General features: G+C 44.9%; 1 protein-coding gene across 5 annotated transcripts in view; it reads left to right on the plus strand.

The window, feature by feature from the left end:
* Positions 1-1,764: 1,764 nt before the first annotated feature.
* Positions 1,765-19,192, plus strand: part of AFF2 (ALF transcription elongation factor 2) — a 577,381-nt gene continuing 559,953 nt past the window's right edge. For 4 of the 5 annotated variants that reach the window (XM_055438074.2, XM_055438073.2, XM_055438075.2 and 1 more), the window contains exon 1: positions 1,766-2,075. In XM_055438074.2, coding sequence (XP_055294049.2) covers positions 2,029-2,075 — 47 coding nt within the window. In that variant the 5' untranslated portion in view covers positions 1,766-2,028. Of the gene's footprint in view, positions 2,076-19,192 lie in introns of all 5 variants that reach the window. The other variant, XM_055438072.2, reaches the window with a different exon arrangement.

Raw genomic sequence — 19,192 nt, forward strand, 5'->3', positions numbered from 1 at the left:
AGCATCATCGGATGCCAGAGTTGCAGAATCTTAGTGTCTTGTCTGTGTATGTGGGTGATGTGCTTTTTCCCATACAAAGAATATGAGAGAGACCGAACTCTGGGCCCCTTCAAGCTCAGATTCTCAAGTCCTCCACCTCTTGGAGGTGTAGCACCTTCCACTGAGTTCAGCCCTCCCTAAATGGGCTTCCCAGATTCTTCGTTCTAATCTCGATTCCCCCTTTAGGAGAAATGTCAGATCCTGGGCAAATCACCCAATCTCAGAGCTTCAGTTTCTTCCGGAAAAAAAAAAAGTAAAGAGAAATTATTAAGATGATTTTGAGAATATGAGATAATATTAGAAAAGCATATTCAAATAGTAAGGAGAAAGCTGGAGGTGCAGGAGCCAGATGGCGGCTCTGTCAAGTCTCTGTCTTTTACAAAACGAGCCTCAGAGAAGAGACTTGCTAGAGTCACATGCAGAGCCAGTGACAGAATTAGAGTCAGAACTGGCACCCAGCTGTTGTCAGCACTCAGTCTACCGCTTTGCTAGAGGGTCCTCACCTTAGGATTTCAATGATGCGCCAATACTATTTTGCCTGCGCAAGGACTTGGGGAAGGTTTGGGACTCCGGGTGCTCCTACTCCCCGAAGTGTCAGACTCCGCCCCTTCTGACGCCGCTTTGGGCATGGGGGCCCGGAAAGCTTTCCACATGGGTGTTGGCTAAAGGGGTCCACCGGTCCTGGACCACCAGTGGAGGCTGAAGGGAGGGAGGCGGCTGCACTTGGAGAGGGACTCTCAGGCCAGAGGAAGACAGGCAGACAGAGGGTGGGACAGTGGGCACATTCTGTGGGATTTCCCATCTCCCAGAGTAGGGAGTGCTGACACTTTCTGCCCAAGGCACGTGGTGGTTGTGCCTAGAAGGTGGTAGTGCCACCCGTTTCCAGCGTCCTAAGGTGAACCTGAGGATCCCCCGGGGTGGTCATTCGTGCCGACCCTTGTAGCCTACAGAATCCAGGGCCCAGATCTTGCGGACCTACTAGGTGCGCACCGCGCCCTGCAGTACGGCCACGGCGGCACTGCGGCATGCCTGGCCGGCCCGGGTGCAGACAAGCGGCGCCGGCGCCGGGGAAGGTGAAGGTGACCGCCTTCTTCTTCCTGGCCTCGAGGGCTCTGCTCTGCGGGGCCGAAGGATGCTCAGGCCCACCAAAGTTTGCTCCCAGTGGTCGGGGCCCCAAGAAGCGTCCCAGGGCAGGGACTGTGCGCCCCGCAGCGGGGGGTGGACCCCCATCCCCGCGGCACTCTGCGCTCTTTTCGGGTCCCGAACCTTAACTCGCAGTGGTGGGAGTAGGTGGGGGTTCCGAGAGAGGGTCTCCTTCCGGAAGCCGGCCGCCTGGCCCCGCCGGGCCCCCGCCCGCCTCAGTGCAGCTGCCCCTCCGGCCCGGGCCCCGGGGCGCGAGTCCCCAGGTCTGCGGCTGCTCCCACCAGCTGATTTTGACAGAGGGGGGTCCCGGGCGGCCCGGACGGGCGGGGCGAGCCCCTGCCAGATCCGGGGATGATAACGCCGGCTCCATGTCGCGGCTTCGGGCTGTCCAGGCTCCGCCCCCTGTGAGTGTGTAAGTGTGTGATGCTGCCGCGGCCGCCGCCGCCGCCGCCGCCTGTGCAGCCGCCGCCGCTGCCCCGGCCGCCCCTGCCGCCGCCGCCGCCGCCAGCCAGCCAGCAGCCCGCCAGGCGGGCGGCCCCGCCGGCCCGAGCCAGCCGCGCCTGCCGCCGCAGCGTCGGGGCGCTAGGCGCGCGGGCAGCCGCGGACCGAGCAGACCCGAGCGGGCGGTCAGGCACTTGCCCGCCCGCCGCCGCCGCCGCCCCGAAGCTCAGGACCCGGCACCTCCGGCGCCCGCCCTCGCCGCCGATGCGGCCCGGTCACTTTTAGCCAGGCAGGAGGGCCGGAGAGCCGGACTGCCGAGAGCAGCGCGCCAGCCGCGCCGAGAGCCGCGAGACCCGCCGCGAGCAGGCACTGACGCCCGCCTGCCGCCGCCGCCGCCCGGCCGCTATGGATCTATTCGACTTTTTCAGGGACTGGGACCTGGAGCAGCAGTGGTAGGTGTTGCTTTTTGCCTTCTCCTTTGCTGCGCGGTTCCCCGCGCTGGGGCTCGGTTTTGCGCCTTTGTTAAGAGGAGCCGGGGGTTGGTGGGGGCGCCCCGGACGCCCTCCCACTTGCTCTCGGCCACCTCTGGCCCGGTCCGCCGCGACTCATCGGTCGGCTGCCCGGGTGGGGGCAGGTGCGGATGAGGGAGGAATGCGGGTCCGGAAGGCGTCGCTTTGCACTCCAAGTCCGAAGAGTTGCGTTTGGCTCAAATCGGATGCGCTGCTGTCCGGGGTCTGAGCCACGCGACCTCCGCCCGGGATTTTCTCCCCGAACAGCTGGCCCGGCGGCCTCCCAGCGCACCGGATGCTGCCGCTCGAAATGCCCCCAACTTTCCCAGGTGCCCGACGCTGGCGGCGGGTCGCGGGAGGACAGGCAGCGGCCAGGTGCCACCGGCGGCCCTCCGCGTCCCCGGCAGCCACCGCCTCCGCCGCCACCTCGGTCCCCGCGCGGCGCGGCGCGCACACCTTCCCTTCCACCCGCTCGCAATCGGGAGCCTGGCGGCGGCTTCGGGAACCACTGCGCCGGGGACCCCGGGGTCCGGGCCGACTGCGGCGTTGACTTTCAGTACTGCGGGGTTTTGAAGTTGGCCCCTAAAGTTGGCCGCTCCGAAGTTAACGCACATTTCATTAACCCTTGGGTCCTATCCGCACCCCCCCACTGGGAGGCAGCCCCCCATTTGTGTCACGAGCACCCAGTTCGGATTCAAAGGTTTAGTCAGCTCTTCCCCAAATACCGTCAACTTGTCGCCGAGAGGGCTCTCTGTGAAAGACGGTGCAGAGGTGCCTGAGAGCTGCAAAGTTGTTACTCTGCGTGCTGTGCGCGCGCGCGTGCATCAACAGCGATGCACATATCTATTAACTTTTACAAAAGCCTCACCTCCTGCACCAACGTTATCACTGTTCATTTGTCATAACATTTTCTCGTATCAGTTTGCCCCCACAGCCTACGGAATTAGATGAGGGGAAGGCACGGCGGTAGCGACTTGAAATTGCACTCTTCGCTATTGGTTTTTTAAAGGGAGTTGGAATAATCTATAGTACCAACCGGCAGTGCGAAATCTTTTGCAACGTTAAACTCCTGGCAGCCGTTGACTCTGAATGCTGTGTATTTTTACAAGGATTTCCCTCGCTGATGTGATATTTTAGGCAATTTCCTTCTTTAGAAAAGGGTCACCCTCTTAGCCAATAGCTTCATTATGCCAATCATGACTCCTTTAGTTGAAAATCCAAGATAACCAGAATTTAAAAACATTTTATTTTACAGCAATTCCGGGTAAATCCTTGAAGCCACAAATTACGCTGTATCAGTATTAATCTATAAGGCATTTTTGATACCATGCAGGATTTTATCAGCTTTGCAGAAGAACACGTTGCAATTTTTAATAACCATGCTGTTGTTATTTAAAAGTAAAGATCACAATAAAATTACTGCTTCATTAAATATTACGCTGCTGCACACAGCCTTTACTCTGTTTCACTAATTTATTTTGCGGGCACCTGATAACCACAGCATTACTATTTACATACAGTTTGCCTAATATACGGTGTGGGTAACATCATGAATTTAACAGACGTTGTTATATTTGATTTTGTGGGTGTAGTTCAAATGTTAAACATATATACAATGTATTAGGTTTTTAAAAACATGTTTATTATACTATTTTAATTTCAGTTTAATCTTAGGCACATGCAGTTGCATATTTAAAGGGGTGGGCTCTTTTGATTTGTCTTTTCAGAAGAATACATCTCTCTCCCTTTATCTTTTATTATATTAAGGAAAATGCAAAACCTGATTTCCTCTAGATGCCTAACTGTGCCACATCAGTTAAGAAACATGTGGACTCAGACACTCCGTGGATATTATGTGAATACTGATGAATTAGTATAACATGTCTGCATAAATCAGCCAGCCTTTTCCCTCTGCGCACACGTTCCAGGAAAATTTCTCCTTCGATTGTGAGGGGCAAGCGTCCTTCTACATCTGTTTGTAAACATTTTTAATGCTGCGGTTGTGCATCTGTGTGTTGTGTACCCCCACAGAGAAAAAGAACAGAAATGTGAATAGTGGGTGAACTAAAGAGCTTGCCTTGAATGAAAGTCTGTACCTTTCCAAACTCTCTTGCACATCCAGAGCATGGCAATGGCATGTTCATTACATGTTTATTTCCCCTCCTGGGGAGTTAGAGTGATGGCATCCACTGCTCCCCACCCCAAACCTCCGAAGGAGGCCTAGGAAGAAAAAGGCACCAGCCAAGTTAAGGATCTCATTTCCATTGGACCTCTTCTCAGCATTCACTTGTGGAACAGAGAACTATGAGCCATCTCTACCGCAACCCTATATGTCTCACATAACCAGATCAGGCCAGCTAAAATACGAACTCATCTTCCAAGACCTAATGGAGAAAGATTTTACAGAAACAGGCATACATGTCACTTACAGACACTAGACTATAGTAAACAAAAAGTGTGTGCCCATTTAGAAATATCCACATTCCTCGGGAGGAATGCAAGTGGGCAGGAGGAAGCATGGGTGACACTTCCCAGCCTGAGCAGCTAAGAGTACTCGGAGCTAACGAAACAGAGCCCTTGACTTCACACAGGGCAAGAATCTCTTAATGGGTCATGCTCTCGACTCGATTAAAGGGCCAAAGCTCTCATTCTTGAAGATTTCTGGGTGAATGAGCAGTGTTCACCTGTGTCTGAATTTAATATGAACCATTCTGTGAAAAAGAGGAAGGTGCAGATGGCTCTGTGCACCAAAGATACCACTTGCTCTTAAAAAGTTAAAAAAGGATAAAGGAAAAACTAATCAAATTTGATCATTTAAATCATTGCCTACACTTGCCTTGCTAACCCAGTAAATGAATTCTTGAGGTGTCTGGAGATCACGTGGCTAGATTTGGACTCCTTTACCAGCAGGATCTGAGGGCCTGCCAAGTGTCCAGCCTTTCTATAGGCAGGCACCCCTCCCGTATTGATGAGATGTTGCTTTGTGACAGGCCGAGGTTCTTTGCAGGGGTGCTTATCATCATTTTATTATTGGAAAAGAAAGACAGAAGGAAGGAAAGAAGGGAAGAAAGATACAAGAAGGGACTCACACTGAAAAATAAAAATGGAAAAGCAAATCACTGTGAGAGTAAAATCACCATGTTCCAAAGCTTGATGACAATTGTAGTTAAGCCAGGATGACAGTGGCCGACTTTCTGCCTGTGAAGGACAGAGGCCAGCATCCGTGGTTTATAGTTTTTATGTGATATCTCACAAGTAGCCTAATTATAGGCAAGCTTGCAAATGGGCAGTTATACAGGAAGAGAGTTAAACTCACTAAACTGTTAGATAAATAGAAAGTTCAAAGTTCTGTGTGGGGCTGTTGAGGCTGGGAAGGGGCTATGTGCGGGCCAGGCTTCTCCTCCTCTCCCCCTCATCCACTGCCCCAGCGGCCCCCACTTTGCTCAGGTTCCCTCAGCCTTGTGGGAGACGGGGACCCTGCTCTCCAGACAAAAGTGAACCGTTTCAGCTTCAGCTGGGCATGGCCCATGCACGGCGGCAGCCCGGCTGCCTCCGCCCGTTCTGCATGCACAGATCTGGGAGGCCTCCTTCTCTTCGATCCTCTGGAAGAGTGGCAGAGGCCTGTTGGTGAATGGGAATGTCAGGGAGAGGCTGAGAAGGCAGCCTGCCTCTACCTGGGGTTGGCGGGAATGTGGAGGGGGCCGAGGGGGAACCCCTGGATCTTGCTCTGACCAAGGCCCGCAGGTCGCCAGGTTTCTCTTTCTCTACCTCCATCCATTTATCTTTCCCCCTTCCCCTCTGTTTGTTTTCCATTGAAAGGGAGACAGTCAGTGGTCTCTTTTTTCTTGCTGGTACAATATTCATTCTCCAGTGTGTCTGAGCTTTCATTCTGAAAACCGCTTGAGCTTGAGTGTATGGGGGTGGGGGGTGGGGAGTAAGACTCAAGGTGGTGAAATTAGCTACTGATAAGGTCTGCTCTACACCCGGCTGAAACCGCCCAAAGAATAAATGCTATCTCTGTAAATCTTAAAAGCCATGTCTGTTGGACAAGGAAGAAAATTATCTCATGTTAGAAATCAGTTTAATGATACATGAATTGTTTTGCTAATGATTCAGTCAAGCATTTAACAAGTCTAAAATATACAAATCAAGATTGAAAATGACTGCCTCAAATATGAATCTGTCATTATAGACATAAACGAGATTCCAAACATTTAAGCATGTTGTAGATGGATAAAAATTATATTGTATTTAAACACACTAATTATTCTTGAATAGAAATGGTTTTAATGTGCTGAACCTTTATTTCATGCCCATTCATTATTCTTAGCTAAGACTATTGCTTGCATGCAGAACCTGCACATATTTAACACAATTGAAAAAATCATAAAAGCCCAATAAAATGGCCATCTCTGGAACAAACTAGGAACTGTACTCCCATGAGCTTATAGCTGTAGGTTGTACCTCAGAAAGGGAAGCCACCACATACTTGATGAGCTTGTCACGTAGACAAAACAATTGGTACAGTGAGTACATTTTTCACTCTTAATTTTGTTTTCTTCTGATTCCTGTGGGATAAAGAAAGAGATTTAAAAACTTGTTTACTGAGAATGGAAAGAAGTTTATTGTTGATATAAGAACTCCAGACCACAATCTGGGGAAACCTTTTTGAGGAGTGTGTGTGTGTTTCACCCATGTATGTGATAAGTCACATCATCATCATTGTTGCTGTTATTTGGGTATCTACTCAGTGCCCCAAACATTACTGAGTAGCTAGTGCTTTAAATACTCAATTTTACTTAATCCTTTAGACAACTTTATAAGATGGGTCCTAATATGACCTCCATTTTTAGATGAAGAAATGGAAGTACTGGCTCCTCAGTTATGCAGTTCAGATTCCAGCCTAGATGGAGCTGATCCTCGAGTCTGCATCAGCAACTGACATCTTGTCTGAGCCTTTCCAACAGGTGCCATCTTTCCTCGTACATCATCTCTTTCCATCATTGTGCATCAGAATGTGCAGGTGTTCTTCCCATTTTTCAGATGAATGAACAGCCCTAGATAGGTTGTTTGACTCACCTAAGTTCACACAGCCTGATTTGTATCAATGGTAGGGCTGGATCAGAAATCCACATCTCCCACTTTCCAGCTTAATTGCCTTTCCACACACCCTCATTGCCTGTTTTTTATTATTATTATCGCCTAATATTTATTGTTACTGGGTGAGCTGGAGCATTTGACTCTCACTGAAACAAACGGATTGTGTATGTTATGCTTGTGTAAAAATAATTCTGTGTAATGACCATATAATCAACTAGTCATGGAACTCTGCTTTTTTCTTTTAATCAAATAAGGAGCATTTTATGTAATGATACAACCTCTTAGCACTTTTTTATGGATGCTTCTTTAATGAGAAGGTATGAATAGCATATTATAATATATGTATATTGTAATTTTCCTTTCATATATGTATAGTATGTCATATATATGTCATTTTCCATATATATATGGCAAAACTCAAATCCTTGAGAACTGTCTATCTAAATTCAAATACCCTAATTTTGAAGATTCAGTACTTGAACTTAAAGAAGACTGTATATCTGTCTAGTTAATTGGGAGCCTCAAAGCTAGGTGTAAGGGGTAGATAGCATTTAAAGCTTTATAACTTACCACATCTGTCATGTGATTTGATCCTCACAATAACCTTGTGGGTTTGCCATGACTGGTCTTACTGGCTTCATTTTGTAGATGGCGAAAATCATAGTTCAGAAAGGTTAACTGACTTGCCTAAGTTTTCGCAGTGTGTGGATGGTCTTAGGATTTGTGTTTATTGTTCTTTTCACTGTGTCACTACTGTTGCATTAAGTCATTTGTGTTTAAATATTCACACGCCCTCTCACATCATCTCGGACAGTGCCTTTTCCATTACAGGTGCTCAAGAAACATCTGTTAACACGAGAACCCCACCAAGCTCCAAGAGTGGTCTATGCAAATACTCCTGTCTTTCAAAGATAGTTGCAAAAATCCTGGTAGTAATACCACCCGTCTACCTGTTCGATAGTGTTTTAACTGTTTTGTAATTTTTCGAAAGTCTCTTAGCCAGTCTGATCTCCTTTGAGGAAAGGAATGAGAAAGAATGATGGTAACCCAAAAAATGCTTAATAGGAAAAGGCAAAATTAGAACCCCTGTTACTTACCCGTGTGCTTAAAAAAATAAAACCAGATTCCTATGAATTCTAAAATATGCTTAGAACTGCAAACTCCAGCTTTGAAGGTTGAGGGTCCAGGACTGTATTGTGTCTCAATCTGTGTGGAGAACGTTAAAGAAGAATGTGTGATAAAAATCTGAAGAAGAATTGACTGATCGGAGGCTTGGGATTCCTCCAGCTTTCCTTGAGTTTCAGCCTTTATGACTTGTATTTCATCATGAGAAGGCTGTTTTTCTACTTAACTGTAGCAGATCCACGCCATAAATTATCATGACTGTTAAACAAAGGTCCAGCACTGGGTTCCTCTAATGTAAAACTTTTATGTTGCACTTTAATGAAATTTTATATGCATGTTCAAAGCGAGGCACACTTTATACCATGGAGAGGGCAATGCTCTGAATTGTTGAATTTATTTTAAGGTAAATCTTTTCGATGACCTTAGCTGCTAATATCCACCTACTTACTGAGCTGAGAAAAATTATCTGAGTGCTTAAATAAAATGGCATGATTTAAGCGGAGCTGACACTAGCCCTCCAGCTAGAATCTGATTTTGATTATGGATTGCTTAGTTTATGGAATGCTATTTTTCATATACCTGTGCATTTTGCTTCATTTGGAAGAGAAAATCAGTCAGTGATTGAAAATTATCTTTGATGTGGTTATTTGATAGGCGTGTGCTGGTCTTGGAAGGTGTAAAGGCCACACACTGGGAAATAGCTAAGGAAACTTGAAATCTCTCATCTGTTTATTTTTTCAATGTTCATTTTACTGGAGAAAAGGAAAAGAAGAAACACATCACTTCCGTCCCATAAAGAGTGGTTTGTTTCCTTAGATTTCTAAATAACAGTTGTCTGTATCATCGACCAGCTTCAGTGAAAACCATGTCTTAATAGCAGGTATGTATGGTGGTGTTGATGAAACCCTATTTCTGGAATCCGAATTTTGTGTTTTGGAGGCCACATATCTCCTGTCAATAGCATTGAAATGGTCTCTTTTTCATATGAGTAAAAAATAAAATCCTACTCATCTTGTAGTGGTGCAACAGTTACAGCCTGGGCTTTAACAGTCACCAGGAGAACTTTCTTAGGAGTCTGACGTCTCCTTGGTCTTTGGGTCTCTAGTATGATTTGATCAAACCACCCCACTGGAAGGAGTGGGTTTTGAGGACAGTTTAACCTTCTGACTGTGGCAATATGTACAGGATGACCTAACTGTCTGCTGAACAATGAGAAATGCAATTGCAGAGGCTTTATTTCTCCCTCCAGGATGTCAGTCAATGAATTTTTTTAATAAATTAATTTTCCAAAGGGATTGGTGGTTTCACACCAGGTCGGTACAGCCACAGTAACTAAATTCCAGCTTGATGGATGTTTCTGATGAAGTGCCATGGAATTCTGGAGAGGTCTCATCATTAGCCATTACTTATTTGCTGGCAGAAGTTTTGGCTTGGGTGTGTAGATATTAATCAATTCCTCGAACCTAATGTTTTAAGACTGGAGGGCTTCACCATCATCTGGTTCAGCCTCTTCATCATACAGATGAGGAGACTGAGGCCAAGGATGGGGAAACAACTTGCCCAAGGAGGTATAGTCCACACGTGACATTGTTGGGTCGGGTCTGGAGCCCTTGTGCCCTGGTTCAGTATTTGTCACTCTCTCCAGAACAGTTTCCGGGGTTTCCCGGGTGGTGCTAGTGGTAAAGAACCTGTCTGCTACTTCAGGAGACATAAGAGACTTGGGTTCAATCCCTGGGTTGGGGAGATCCCTTGGAGGAAGAAATGGCAACTCACTTCAATATTCATGCCTAGAGAATCCCATGGACAGAGGAGCCTGGTGGGCTGCAGTCCATAGGGTTGCAAAGAGTTGGATGTGACTGAAGCGACTTGGCATGCACAGCAGAGGTGTTTGCTTCGTGTACCAGCTCTGTGCCCAGTGCTTTGCTAGGCAGTCACTCTTAGGGGGAGAGGAAAGGAATGTAAAAGGTGACCTCTGGCCCCACTGACTTGACGTTGGATTGTAGAACTAGTTTGGGGGAAATAGTATGACATGGATATAAGTAAAGTAGGAATTTAGAGAGAAAGACTGTGGGCTAGAGGAGGAGAAACAGTCTTCCTCAAGGCCAAGAGTGAAATGGAAAACCAGAAATGTGGGCTGTTTAGAAGACCAAGAGCAGCCAACACTTGCTCTTCAACAGTTGTCTTTGGACCCACAGGTATCTGGTTGGATAGTCACTCACAGTCATCATATAATTGCTGAAGTTATGTTTTGCTATGTGAACAGAGTATTGACATCACCCACTGACCACCATTGGCTGTGAGATAAGCACAAAATTCTGGACAATTATTTAACTGTCTGAATTAAGTAAATATTGATGCAAGCATTCTTCAAAGAAATACCAAATGAAAGTTTGTTTTCCTGAATCAGTTGAAACAAATGTTTGTCAATTGGCACCATTGCTGGCAAAGTAGCTATTTTTGGAAGATGCATATATTGTGGCTCTTGAGATGTACCCAGATATATTTGTTCTTTTGTTCTTTTTCTTTTGAAAAAATTATTAGCTTATTTTTCTGAAAGGTGTGTATTGATGTTTTTCCTTTTGCCTTTTTTTTTTTCCCCTAAAGGGTAAGTTGGTGCCTTGGTACCATCTGATTGGCATTTATATCTATGTTTATAATGAATTGTTTGGCCACCAAATAATTCGTTGCCTGGCTGTCTCCTCCTTCAAATCTGAGCTCTGTCTTGGAGAAGCCACTGGCTTTAATTCTCCTGCCTCTCTGTTCCTAAACTCACATACTCTTGCCCCGTTGGGTTAGACACCCCTCCTCTGAGCTGCCATGCTGCCTGACCAGATTTCCAGTGCACCTGAGTTGTTTTGAGGGATGAGAGCATGTCTTTTATTGATGTAATCCTAGTTAGTGTCTGGCCCAGAGTAATAGCCTAATGAAGCCAATCCAAGGTGCACCATCGTTCGCTTATCTGAGTCACTCAGTCATTGCACTAGGTTTTCCAAATATTATGTCTAGGTGGGAAGCCATCATAATAAGTTGTATTAATAATAGTGAGTGAAAATAATAATCAGAGCTAACATTTTCTCTGTGACAAGCTCTGGTTTGTGTTCTCTGAGTTCCCCATTTTGCAGGGCAGGGAATCTGGGACAGAGAGGTTCAGCAACTGAGAGGGCTGCAGAGCTGAAATGAACACACAGGCTGTGTGAATCCTTCACTGCGCTGCTTGCCCATGATAATACCCTGGCAGAGATGCTAAAGTAGTGGCAAGCCCTGTGTGCTGTGGGGCTTGGCAGCGGACGAGGCTGATGAGGCCTTTGTCACCCTTCTTTAGTATTTACAAGCCAGCATAGGGTTTTCATCCGTAACCATATACAAGCTCTAACTGGCCTGATATCTACTCCAGCAAGAGACACTCGATTCTGCTCCTCTTTGGTGTAAGCATGAGATTCAGTGCTTGGGAGGAAGATGCATTCAATATGGGCTCCTTGAAGGTGGAGTCTTTCTGGGGGTGGTATGATTTACTACTGCAGCTTCACTGCTTAGAACAGTGACACACAGTAGGTGCTCAGTTATTTTTGGCTAAATCAGTGAATGGTTTGATATACAGTAACCTACTTAATGCTTTGTATGATCAGCTTTGTGAGCAGAGCTGGGAGGTGCAGACTGAAATCCGCAGAGCTAAAATCACGGTGGTCAGACAGGCCAGTACAGGTAGATATGTTCCTGAAACAGCATGCTTATTAAAGTTTTATAAAGTCAGTCTCTATGTGCATCTTGCTTGCCAGAAATCCTGCGGGGAATTCTTTGTTGATGATAGTAATCGCTCCTAACAACCCTAAACTTACCAGTTTTGTGATTTTAGATGGTTACGCATAGCATTTTCTTTCTGCGAGGTATACCTACATTTAGTACCTACAACAATACCGTGAGGGTAATTTTGCGAACTTTTTTTTTTAAAGGTGTCTTAAATTGTTATTGTCACTGGAATGAGGCTTTCCTCTAGTTCAAAGTAGGGGAGGTGTGGTAGAAGAACATGCCTTCAACATTTGCTCAATATTTTTCCCCACTTTTATTTATTTTTAAATTTTATTTTTTTATTAGAAAACTGAAATTTACAATGTGTTTATATCACTCTTTTAAAAACAGCTCCTGCTTTGGAGGCTAATCTTTGATTTGGATTTTCCTAATGTTTGAGTGGACTCCAGGAGTTGGTGATGGACAGGGAGGCCTGGCGTGCTATGATTCATGGGGTCACAAAGAGTCGGACATGACTGAGCGACTGAACCAAACTGAACGTATTTGGGGCTTCCCAGGTGGTGCAGTTGTAAAGAATCTGCCTGCCAGTGCAGGAGATGCAGGAGATATGGATTGGGATCTTCCCTTGGTTGGGAAGATCACCTGGTGGAGGAAATGGCAGTCCGCTACAGTATTTTTGCCTGGAGAATCCCATGGACAGAGGAGCCTGGTGGGCTACTGTCCATGGGGTCACAAAGAGTTGGATATGACTGAGCGACTAAACACACATGCAATGTGCAACATATTTTTAGACCAAACACATTTTCTATTTATGCCTCTGAAGGATTCAGATTGCAATTTCATCTTAAGGATGTGCAGGAACGTTTCCCTGTGTGTTCATTTTGCAGCACTCTGTAAGATGGTTTGAGTAAGCATAAGAGAAGTAGCGTATTGCCAAGCACTGTGTTCCATGTTTTACACACATCACCTTATTGAGCAAGCACCCCCAGAAGATAGATGTTTTTTCTCGCTGCTGTCAAAGAGTTGGACATCAGCTGTCTCAGAGTTCATGGGTAACTTCAAACTTCAAGATTAATTAAAATTAATCTTAGGGGGGAGACCCTCTAAATGTTATTTATTGTTTTTGCAGTATATATTTAAAGGTCACGAGATTCAAGTCAAGAAAGAAAGGTAAAAGGCGTTAAAGAAATCTAGGACATTTTTGTAGAGATAAAGTACACAGTTAAATTAACTTGACATTAAGGTACATATTTTGAGGAGAAATTGTAGGTACTTATGAGTTTTTAATAAATTAGGTCTCATATCAGAAATGAAACATATCCAAGTATTAACAATCCAGGAGGAATGCAAGAACCATGACAGTCTTTAAAAAAAAAGGTGAACTGCTAAATATTAACTATATCCCTTTTGGTATAATTAGACATTTTGGCCCATTAGATTTTTGCAATTCTAAAACAGTTTAAACTTAAATGGTGCACGTATATTCAGACTGTGAGGGATTTCTATCAAGATATCCTTGTGATCTATCAAGAATGATGAAGACCGTTATGGCTGGATTCTGATTAGCATTTTACCCTGAAATTACAATGAAATGCCAATGCACACTCTACTGCCATTGAAAAATGACACCCATGACAGACTTATACCATACAGGCTTTTGTAAATAGTTGCAGTTACTCATATATTTTGAACAAAAAATTAAAATGTGATGAACCTATCTCAAGAGGCTTGAGAAGTTAAAGTGAATTCTAACTGTAGATTAGTAGCAAATGGTGACAGCAGCACTAGTATTACCTCAGCTGATTAATTTATAGGGATACTGGTCAATAATTTTAACCAACAGCTACGCATAGTAGAATCCAAATGGGATCTGTCTGTTAAAATTACATAAAGTAGGGCATTTGATTTATTTCGTAGTTTCTCAAAGCTCAATTTTAACTTCATACAAATAATGCATTAGTCACCCAGGATAAATGACACATTGAATAAAGTTGTGATTTTGTCTGCTTCTCATAATCTGATTTAGCACAGGACCACATCTGGCTCCCTAGTGTCTTCCTATCCTGAACATTTGTAGTAGAGTGGGATCTTTACATATCTCATCAGAGGAGACTGGATCATGTAGGCCTTGCCCTGACCCTGGGTTTTCTGGGAGTGTAAAGAAGGCTTACTGCTTTGGGTGTAGCATTAAGAACTGCCATTGCTACAGTGAGATACACAATGTTTATAGACATTGCTGCTCTTAATACACAATCAGCTGAAAGATTGCATTTTAAGTTGGTAACCAATTTGAGACTGGTTAAGTATTCAAATCTGAAATATGCATTATGAAAAGTAAACTTAGTAAAATAAGCACTAAAATCCCTAAAATTCACTTTACCATGTTAAAATGTGGGAGTACACCAAACTTTGCCTAGGTGCCCAGACCAACTCTAGTCCACCAGTTATGCCTGTACCCTTGACCCTTGGACTGGGGAGTCTTTTCCTTGGGCTGTGAATGCCTCACAACGTTACCTCCACCATCCAGTTTTATTGCCCGAGATGTGACTACCTCGTACACTCTGATCACTGTTATTGTCATCTTTCTTTGGGTTCATTATGTCCATGGAAGATGGGAAGGTGAGTTTGTTCGGTAGAAAATACTTTGAAATCTGCTCAGCCTGCAATTGCACACCAACATTGGAAGGTGGCGGGGGAGGTTTTAAATTCATGGCTGGCTGGAAATATGTAGGTTTATATTTTTAAGATTTAAAAAACACGATTAGTAAAAAGCCCATAGAACTCTGTGGATGTCAAATAACTCTTAAAAAATGAAGGCAAATGATGAAGTATGGGGTAAGTTTCTTGAAATTGAACATAATCATAAAAATCCAAGGAAAAGCAATATATTCTGCAAAATTTATGAGTTTTTTGGTGGGGAGAGTTTGCAAAGCTTGACAACCCCCAGTGCATCTGGCTTGGCACATTCCTATTTGTAATGAGAACCTTATGGGGTGCCGGGCCTCGGTTTTCTTAGGCAGGCCCGCTCCCCAGGGGTATCATAAATGATACACGAGTCAGAAACTTCATGGCTCATGGCATTTCTCAGAGATGTTTTAGTTAAGCTGCCTCACCCAGCTACAGGGGCAGAAGGTGGGAAACAAGTCCCCTCGTAAATCTTCATTGAGCTTTAATTAGTTAATTTTGTTTTTTCTGTTGTTCATAGGAATTAGAAAGGGGAAGAGTAACAGTGAATGTGCCTACATGACTCCTCAGATATGGTCCAAGTTATCGGGGGTTCCTGTGGCTTTTATTATTTCATGGACACACATTCATTTAACACCAACAATGACAAAAACCCAGAAAACTGCAGAGGTGTAAATACTGGTAACAAAAAGTTGCCAAAAACAGAAGCAAAGGGACAATGCCAGTGTTAGGGCTACTTTTCCAGCTTTCCGCAGTCTCCTCTTTCCTTTTATTCCCCACATGCTATGAAAATTTGAAATGTGTCGCAGTCTCACTTGTGAACTCAGGCCTCACCTTGTGGGCTGTGTGGGATGGTATGGCTGCTAGGTCATGAAATGGAGATTTGTGAATTCGTGTTTGTTCAAATGCGTTCCAGCACCTGGATTTCCTGAATAAAGTTCTGATGTTACTTTTTTCTCAAAAGGAGTTCCAGCCATGTTGGTGGTGTGGCTGGGGGTGGGGTAGTTTCGCCTTGAATGGGCCTGTATACTGTCGATCCTTTAACTCACTCTGCCTCTCCTGTGACTCTGGGCTTCTCTCCCTTAATAGACCTGGAGAAGTCCGATGTTAGTTTTGACTCCTTAGTGCTCTGTCACCTCCCCTTCGGTCTCTGCCTTTTGGATTCCTGACATTTATTCCTATGAATGGCTTTAGCAGTTTTATTCCCTTCATTGAGTAGGTCTAATGCATGGAGAACAGGACTGCCCATCGCATGAGTGTCACTGACCTCCTCATTGTCTTCCTTTTAATCATATCTGTTATATGTGATAAATTTTCAGACTTGTTTACCCTTTATTAGTGAGCTGGGATACTTACGGCAGTTTTTCGAAAGGGGAAAAACAACAATGCTTTCTGGGAGCCATTTAACTAATTTCTCCTGAAGACTATTTATGCATTTTATGAGGGGAATGTTTAAAAGGTTGTCGTGAATGAGGCAGCCGACACTGAATGAGAAGATTTGACAAAAGGAACCTTTTTTTTTTCCAGAGGAAAAAGAAGCAGTTTTTACATTTTGTAAGCTTGTTTTGAAAGAGTAATAGAGAAATCGCTCTGTTTCCTCACTGGAAAAAAAGAAAAAAGAACATATTCTGGGGACAGAAGCCTTTAATATCTTACAAGCTGTTTCAATGAATTCCAAGTTTCAGGTCCAAAACTCTTGTGGCTAATGGAGATTTATGTTCCATCAGTTTTAAAAATCCAAGAAGGCATCTTGAATTTAAATTGTCAAATTATTAGACCTTCATTTTCAATGAAATGGAAAGACATTGGAAATTCTAGCCATTTTGCCTTGGCAAATTAAGCCACACTTGTTGGTGTTGCTGGAGTTTAATAATAAGGCAGAATTTTCCTAAATAGACAATGGGTGTTGAAGCCTTCTTCCATGACAATTAAGGGGAGAATTAAGGCTCTCTGTGTGCCTCAGTTTTTTTTTTTTCCATAATGATAATCTCCCATTTAAAACCTGAATTGTAAGAATTGGAAAAAGTATAAAAATCTAAAGAGAAATAGGATCAGTTTTCATGAATCAACGTGAACTCCTTAGAGTTGTGTGATGGTGGAGGGAGAGCAGAGGTGCATCTGCTTCTCTGGAACACTTGCTCCCAGATCCATGTCCCTGCGCTTGTCTTAGAGCTTCAGACCTTCAGGGGAATGGGGCCTCGGCGGGGGCCTTGGCCAGCTCCCTGGCCATGCCCTTCCCTTGCTCTCCCTAGCAGTGCTTACCCAGCTTCTGCCAGCCCAAAAAGCAAACCAGAAAATGGGAGGAGAATAAAACCTCCTCTCAAGGCAGCCAGTTATTTCCTATCTGGGCAGTTCAGCTATACGTTCCATCATCAGTGTGAGAAGGCCTCTCAAGTTTCCAGCCCTTGGTTCTAGTTCTTCCCTGAAGGCCACACAGAGGACGTATCATTGCCTTGGCTCACGTCAGCCCTCCTGGGTCTGAGGGCAGCCCTCCTGTGTTCACTGTGTTCTCATTTCCCAGGGTGGAACATTCTAGTACGCAGATAACGGCCTGCAGGGACTCATGGTTGTCCCTGTATAGATATGTGGAGTGGAGGTGGCCAGGCTTGGCAGGCTGGAGCGTCTTCTTCCAAGATGGGGATTGTATCTGAATAGCATCCCACTCTGACCCTACATTCTTGAGTGGTCCCACTCTCCTTGCAGTATGTGCCATAGCCAAACCTTTACAATGGGTTAAATCTTAAGTGTTATGGGGATCTTAGGGTTTCCCTGGTGGCTCAGATGATAAAGAATCTGCCTGCAATGTGGGGCGATCTGGTTTTGGTCCCTGGGTCAGGGAGATCCCCTGGAGAAGGAAATGTCAACCCCCTCCAGTATTCTTGCCTGGAGAATTTCATGGACAGAGGAGTCTGACCGGCTACATAGTCCATGGAGTTACAAAAGTCAGACACAATTGAGTGAGTAAACCACCACCACCACCTTGGAGATCTTATGGTGGCCATTGCGTGCATGGCCCCTGGAGCCAGATCATTAAATGCTTAAACTAGGATGAGAGTTGGGCAGAGGTCCATTGGTTCTTCAAGGCACCCAAGGTCATATCTGAAGATCCTTCCAATTGCAGGGATTACAGCCCTCTTTAAGACAACAAAACCAGATACTCCTTGCCCAGTCTTCAGGACCAGGGCCCTGGTTGATTCCTGTAGGAGATTTATGTGAAGGAGATCGACATGACAAAGTGGATTGGCTGGAGCCACAGCAAACCATTTCCAAAGACACTGTTCTGAAAGGGCTCGAGTCATCAATCATATGGTGAAACACACGGCACAGGGCATCTGGCTTTCTTTTTGGCTGCCAGGAAGCTAGGCTGACCCAGCACTGCCTTGAGTAATTTCTTCAATGTCTAGTACTCATTATTTCCACCTGCTGCATGAGAGGGAGCTTAAGTCAAAATCTAGCCCCTATGACATTGCACTGAATTGTTGATTACTGCATTCTTTCTGTCAGTATTCAGCAAACCACTTCCTGTACTGAACTATTGATGAGTTATTGTCAACCTTTGAATTCAGCTGTACAGTATTGAGTCTTTTCGCTAAAGGGACTCTAAATTGGAAAATGATTTTTTCCACTCATCTTTTTCATAGCTCTTCATGGGGCATCCTAAGATGAATGGTTTTTTGCTACCAAATGCCTTTTAGAAATATTCAGTTTAGATTCCAGACTCAAGACTCATCTTGACTGGGACGAATACTCTTTTAGGGAGACTTTAGATTCCATTTTGTCTGGGCAAGTCTTGGCCCTGGAGTGTGGATTTTGCTAATAAGACCAAACAGAGCCAGCTGTGTTCTTCCAGAGAGCCACCTTGAGTATCAGTGTGGATGACAGATGACAGCCTGTCCATTAAGAAATTTATTGTATGTAATTGGGCCATGGTCTGTTATATTTGCAGTGCTTGGTGTGGTCTGTCCCTCCCGCAAGAGGCAGAATGACTGTGGGTCATTTATTTCAAGAGCATAAGAGTCTTTTTTGCTCTGTCCAGAGCAATGACCCCACAGATGACTGCACTTTGATGGGGAGGAGAAGGGATGGCATGTGGTGTCAGGTCACTTTCCACTTGTGTGGACGTTACCTTGTGGAGTTTTAGGTAGAGAAGTATACATGTCTGGCATTTAAGCTAAGACTAGATGACCCTTATGAGGAATGCTGTAGAGGGGATTCCAGCATTAGATAAAGGCTGAACTAGATGACCTCTGAGGTTGTTTCAACTGCTGAGTTTTTATGATGCTTTAAAATTCCTCAGGAGAAAAGCTGCAGCAGAGGGCACTGGCTGTGAATCTCAGGCTCTCAATTGTCAGAAAATAATGCTTACATCAGATCACCTTAAATTCACTTTAAATTTCAAAAAT

This window comes from Moschus berezovskii, chromosome X (genome assembly GCF_049115385.1).
Source record: "Moschus berezovskii isolate FMDL1 chromosome X, NW_MosBer_1.0, whole genome shotgun sequence".
In the NCBI taxonomy this organism is placed as follows: Eukaryota; Metazoa; Chordata; class Mammalia; order Artiodactyla; family Moschidae; genus Moschus; species Moschus berezovskii.